We start from the raw sequence: 6,067 nt of genomic DNA on the forward strand, positions 1-6,067 counted from the left end.
GGCAAACGCGTGGATCGTATGAGTTGTTTTTTATGCAAGCAGAGTGTGACCTGCCTAAAGTTGTACCCATGAATACATGTAAAGATGGGGCAAGAGATTATGTGACTACACAGAAAAGAATCGTAATATAAACAATTTGGGGGTCACTGCTGAGAGAACTACAGTACTCGCCAGGGTACTCGCGGCGGTATCTGACAGGTCACCCGGAAAACTGAACACGCCGGAAAGCTAAAACCGTTTGAGCAACGTGTCGAAATTTCCGGCTACGTCACCCGGAAAACTGAACACGGCGGAAGTCTGAAACCGCCACACCGGTCGACTCAAACATTTTCTCAGAGCGAAATCAATATTGTAGGCCCCCTTAAACTCTAGGTATCAACTTTATATTTTGTTGTGCTTTTTTGGTTGTGCTTTGCAGATTAATTTTAAGCCAATAAGTCATCAGAAGACAAAGACTGCTGATTATAAGATGCATCGGGTGCTTCTGGAGCTAACTAGTCATATTATATTATTCGTGGAAGTCCACTATAGATTTATAATTAGGTGTAAACATTATTTTCTGTTAATTTTCTATGCAGATTTACTGTAGTCTAAGAAGTCATCGGAAGACAGAGACTGCATGCTGGTTAGTTTGCAGGTGCTTTGGAGTTTTGGAAGTCCACTATCAATTCACTAATGATGGACAGAAGAAGTCTTGGACTCGTCACCGTCGTGATCATGATCATGGTAACGGGAGTATCAGCAGGTAGGTTCACGTCTGCTTATCAATTAGTTCGGGGAGAGGAAGAGATACATTTGCGAGGGGTGATGGGGAGGGAATTATGCCCCCTCGGCCTACTTCTCTGGGATTAACAAAAATGGGGTTTTGGACCACTGACAACTTTATAGTTCTGGTCATGCACACATTTCCAAAAATAATGGGTTCACTAGACCAAAGCAAAACCCCGTTTGAATTGTTCGGTTTTAAACAAAAATAAGATACCCGGATTATTTAAAGACGCTTGGCACTATTGGTAATTGTCAAAGACTAGCCTTCACAGTTGGTGTATCTCAACATATGCATAAAATAACAAACCTGTAAAAATTTGATCTCAATCGGTCGTCGAATTTGCGAGATATCAATGAAAGAAAAAAACACCCTTGTCGCAGCATGTTCGCACGAAGTTGTGTGCTTTCAGATGTTTGATTTCCAGACCTCAAATTCTAAACTTGAGGTCTCGAAATCAAATTCGTGGAAAATTACTTCTTTCTCGAAAACTCTGTCACTTCAGAGGGAGCTGTTTCTAACAATGTTTCATGATATCAACCTCTCCCCATAAATCGTAATCAAAAAAGGTTTCATGATGATAATTATTTTGAGTAATTACCAATAGTGTCCACTGCCTTTAAATATTAACTTTACTTTTTATGTATTATTGTCCTCTTTGTGTGAAGACGAATCTGATCCATCTAAAGGCTCTTGGCTAGGTGACTGGGGGCCGACGCACTGGCTGCAGGAATTGTGCCACTGGGCGGGTAAGTTGATTTTAACAAAGTCGGGCCCCTTGTATGACTGGTGTCGCATGCAATTATGTCCTCTATGCAATACTATCCGGAGGCGATATTACATATGCAAAATGTCCGCGGGACGGTTTTGCATATGGAGTAGTGTCCGCCTGGACGCTGCTGCATAATGCAATTGTGTCCGCCCGGACACATTTGCATCTGCAGTTGTGTCCGCCCCCGTGCAAAACCGTCCCTGCAGTAAATTAAACGCCCTTGGTCGACGGAACACGTTCGCCATTTTTTTTTTTTTTACAACCTAAGTGCATGTCATGTATGACATGAGAAATTTTCGGCCGTTGGGTATAACGTTCGCTGCAATCATACGTGAATATTCATGCTGCATATACGTATAGGTTCACAGTGCATGCACGCTCATTTTAAGCACGCACGTACATATACAGTCATGTACATGTCCACCGTACGGTTTTTGCAAAGCCCCGGACACGATTGCATATGCAAAAGTGTCCGGAACGGACAGTATTGCATGGCGGACACAATTGCATCTGACACCGGCGGGGCTCTGTTCCCCACCTTCTGCCCGGGCTAGATTTATGACAATAAGTTCTTTGTTTGATAGTTGCTGAATACAATGTGGTTAGCGTCTTTTTTTTTACAAAAAAAATTTGTAGAAATTTGTGTCGTTCAAATTAATATTATGTTTAGGTTTGAACAAAGACAAATTAAACCAACAGGACTTGAACCTACAACCTCCAGATTAGCGTACGTTGTTCCAGTTGGTTAGACTGCATGACTTGCAATCACAAGGTTGTCGGTTCGAATCATACACGCTATAGTATTACCACTGATTTGACAATGGTTAAATAAAGGAGGCCTATTGTCATCTAGTCATCTGAACACAATATTGAATTTAATTCAAATGGTTTATTATTGATAAAAACGTCATTGCGGCCAGAGGCCGAATAAAGAGTTTGTGTACAGATATCTTGATTTGTGCAATTCATAATCATACATTAAAGGGCAGTGGACACTATTGGTAATTACCCAAAATAATTATTAGCATAAAATTCCTTACTTGGTGACGAGTAATGGGGAGAGGTTGATGGTATAAAACATTGTGAGAAACGGCTCCCTCTGAAGTGCCATAGTTTGCAAAAAAGAAGTAATTTTCCTCAAATTTGATTTCGAGACCTCAGACTTAGAATTTGAGGTCTCGAAATCAACCATGTAAACGCACACAACTTCGTGTGACAAGGGTGGTTTTTTTTCATTTTTATCTCGCAACTTCGATGACCAATTGAGCTCAAATTTTCACAGGTTTGTTATTTTATGCATATGTTGAGATACACCAAGTGAGAAGACTGGTCTTTGACAAGTGTCCAGTGTCTTTAAACCAATGTTCGTGGAAGATTGGCTGTTGCCATCTGGGTGTTTATACCCCCTTGTGGGTTCGCTGAGTTCTCTTCATGTGATCGTTTTCAGGAATTTGATTATATCTGACTTGCACCTCTCTGTTTTCATCAAACCAGGACTTTGCGACCGTGTCTGTTTCGGGGACCTTGGTTGTTTCTCCGACGATCTACCGTGCCACAAGGACTTCTTTCCCCCGATGACCCCGGCGGAGATCGGTACAAGATTTACGCTATACACCCGGCATCCTCGGAACTTGTCGTCGCCGGTGAATGGGAGTGATTTTGGCGGGAGTTGGAGGGTTCAGTTTGAGGGTAGACGCAGATCTGTTTTCATCATCCATGGTTGGGGAGAGACGGACGATAAACAATGGGTGATGGAGTTGAAGGATGCACTGTTGGATAAAGTAAGTTGTAATTTTATGAACATTAGTATGTAAACTGTTGTTATGTTATCCCTTCTCTGAATTTTATCTATGGGGTACTACTTTAACAAAGAAAACACTTGTGTGGAATCGAACCCACAACCTTGTGATTGCCAGTCATGTCGTCTAACCACTTGATCACAGTGCTTCGAACCCGTAACATCAGTTGTCTTATTACTTCCTTTCACAGGAAGACGTCAACATTATCACAGTTGATTGGGCAGACGGAGCCGATGAACTGAACTACATGAAGTCTGTCCAAAACATCCGTGTAGTTGGTAGAGAAGTGGCGAATCTGATCCAACTCATGCAGGACCAAGAGGGATTGGAACCATCTACAGTGCACCTTATCGGTCATAGCCTTGGGGCACACGCTGCTGGATATGCAGGCAAAGCCATCCGTAGAATTGGCCGTATAACTGGTAAATATTTGAAAGTTGTTGTCCCACACCCATAATCAAATGCTATTTTTAAGTTAACTAAAAGGCAAAGTATTGGTTTTTGGAACTGTTCGATTGTTATAATCCTATATATATAAAAGTGGTGGACAATTTTATTTCAAATGGTGGTCGCGTTTTGGGGATATCTCCGACAAATCCGGAGCGAATGTGTCCATGCAGGAAGTATCATCTCTAACTGGAATGCACAATCTGAGCAGTGATGTGCTTCTCGTTGTAAAAGTTCAATGTTGAGGCAGACAAACTTATGCCTTTTTTAAATAACCATATTAGTTCGAAGTGAAATGTTTCTCATAATGATACTCCCGAAAGCTGCTGAAAGGTCTAACCAAATAATTGTATTGCCATATACTTTTAAGAATGATACTAACCGTATACCACATAAAAAAATATTGCTTGCAGAAACCTTTTACCCAGTCCAATAACCATCAAGTTCACGTTGTTGTGCCGGGTGTGTTGTACTAAATGTTTTTGTCAACTTTGTTTTACTGAAGGCAGTTATGAAATCAGGCTCTTGTCAAAACTATTTAAATATCTAGTGTTAAAACAAACACTGAGAGCCAGATGAAACGAAAGAGAAAACCTCTTTGAAAAAGTATTATCAAATATTTGTGTTTTTATCAGGATTAGATGCGGCTGGACCAGGGTTTGAGAACGTAAATGCAGGCTGCCGATTGGACCGTACTGATGCCACATTTGTAGACGTCATACATACGAGCTCCAATAGGCTCATTGCAGGAGGAGCGGGCATTGAGCAGAAGGTTAACAAGAACAAATCAAAGACAACTCAAGAAACATGAAAAGGATATCAAAGCAAAACTATAACACACACAATACACCACCCTAAACCGACAAGCAACGCATGGCGATTGTTCCTTAAACGTTGTACCGTTGAAACTGAACGGTTTTTAATAATAATTTTTTTAGTTATAAAGAATGCTCACCCTTTGTGGCATTAACTCAATTGTTTGCATCAAGTTAAACAACTGTTATAGAGCAAACGAAATGTTGTATAGCTGTAAAAGCTTGAGGAAATAGAAATCAAATCATAAGGACCCAAGGCGTACCCCCCCCCCCCAATAAAAAGAAAAGAAAAAGAAACAAAACTTGACATGACGTGTTGACACTTAACAGAGTCTTTCTCGAGGCACTTCATTACAAGCCTTCAAGAAAGACTCTGCCTATATAGCGTCGAAACGTCAGGTCATTAACTTTATTTGCAGCTATAAAGGCTTAATAAATTTCTGTCATTTCCCCCGATCGTAGCTCGGCCATGCAGATTTCTATCCCAACGGCGGCCATGACCAGCCTGGCTGCAAATGGTGGATGATCGGCTGCAACCACGCCCGATCACACGCCTACTTCATACAGAGTGTGCACGACTACTGTCGGTTTCCCGCCCTGCCTTGTGAAACTTTGGAGGACTTTAAAGCGGGAAAGTGTCGGTCGTGTAGCAATGGAGGGTGCTCTACCATGGGGTACAACGCAGACAGGACTGTTTCTCATGGCAGTTACTACTTGAAGACGTTGAAGAAGAGTCCGTACTGCAACTTTAAGAACTATCGCCGCAGAGACAAGTTTCGGAGACAGGGGTCTAAGAATGAGATATTCAGTATGAAGAAAGGACGTACTAAGTCGACGAAAAAAAGTCGCCACAATTTTATGGTTTGAGTATGTAACATATAAACCAGAAGGAAGAACTAGTGGATATAAGTGACGACAAAAATAACGATTTGTGAAAGATGCTGTCATAAACTTTGTTCTCAGTGAAGGCCAAATTGTAGCATAATGCCGTGATGTCCGAAACGGCCACTGCGGCTACAGTTCCGGCTAGATCAGCGCGTCTTGTGCCTAGCTATAGACACGCTGATCTACTAGCCATAGCCGAAGTCGTCGTGTGGACACGGTCTATAAAAAGCTGTGCTGTGGCAAGCTTCCTTTCGAAAAGAAGACGTTCTGTGAAGTCTATTTTTGATATTGAACGGTGACTGTATTATTTAAAAGTGATCACAAGTTGTACTTTAAAGGGAATGTAACGTTTGGTAACTACCCAAAACAAATATTAACTTAAAAACTGACTTGGTAACTAGCATCGGAGAGCTGTTGATAGTATACAACATTGTGTGAAATGAGAAACAACTCCCTCTGAAGTAACGTAGTTTTTGAGAAAGAAGTCATTGCTCACTAAAATAATAAAAGACTTCTTTATTCCTATCTGAAACACATGAATTCGTCCAACAAGGGTGTTTTTTTCTTTCATCATTTTCTCGCA

At 41.2% G+C, this 6,067-nt stretch overlaps 1 protein-coding gene across 1 annotated transcript; it reads left to right on the forward strand.

The window, feature by feature from the left end:
- Positions 1 to 697: 697 nt before the first annotated feature.
- On the forward strand, positions 698 to 5,487 carry LOC117297729 (pancreatic lipase-related protein 3-like). Its single transcript, XM_033780878.1, has 6 exons — positions 698 to 745; positions 1,435 to 1,515; positions 3,033 to 3,319; positions 3,528 to 3,759; positions 4,420 to 4,556; positions 5,062 to 5,487. Exons 1-6 carry the CDS (start codon positions 718 to 720, stop codon positions 5,464 to 5,466), a joined length of 1,170 nt encoding a protein of 389 aa, XP_033636769.1. The 5' UTR covers positions 698 to 717; the 3' UTR covers positions 5,467 to 5,487.
- The last annotated feature ends 580 nt before the right edge of the window (positions 5,488 to 6,067 follow it).

The sequence above is a fragment of the Asterias rubens genome, chromosome 12 (assembly GCF_902459465.1).
Source record: "Asterias rubens chromosome 12, eAstRub1.3, whole genome shotgun sequence".
Classification (NCBI taxonomy): domain Eukaryota; kingdom Metazoa; phylum Echinodermata; class Asteroidea; order Forcipulatida; family Asteriidae; genus Asterias; species Asterias rubens.

What these genes read in the sequence shown, in the direction of transcription:
- LOC117297729 (XM_033780878.1), top strand. Translation starts at nt 718, where the DNA reads ATGATCATGGTAACGGGAGTATCAGCAG. An exon ending in GGTAACGGGAGTATCAGCAG is followed by an intron (nt 746 to 1,434) that starts GTAGGTTCACGT and finishes CTTTGTGTGAAG; the next exon opens with ACGAATCTGATCCATCTAAA. An exon ending in AGGATGCACTGTTGGATAAA is followed by an intron (nt 3,320 to 3,527) that starts GTAAGTTGTAAT and finishes TTCCTTTCACAG; the next exon opens with GAAGACGTCAACATTATCAC.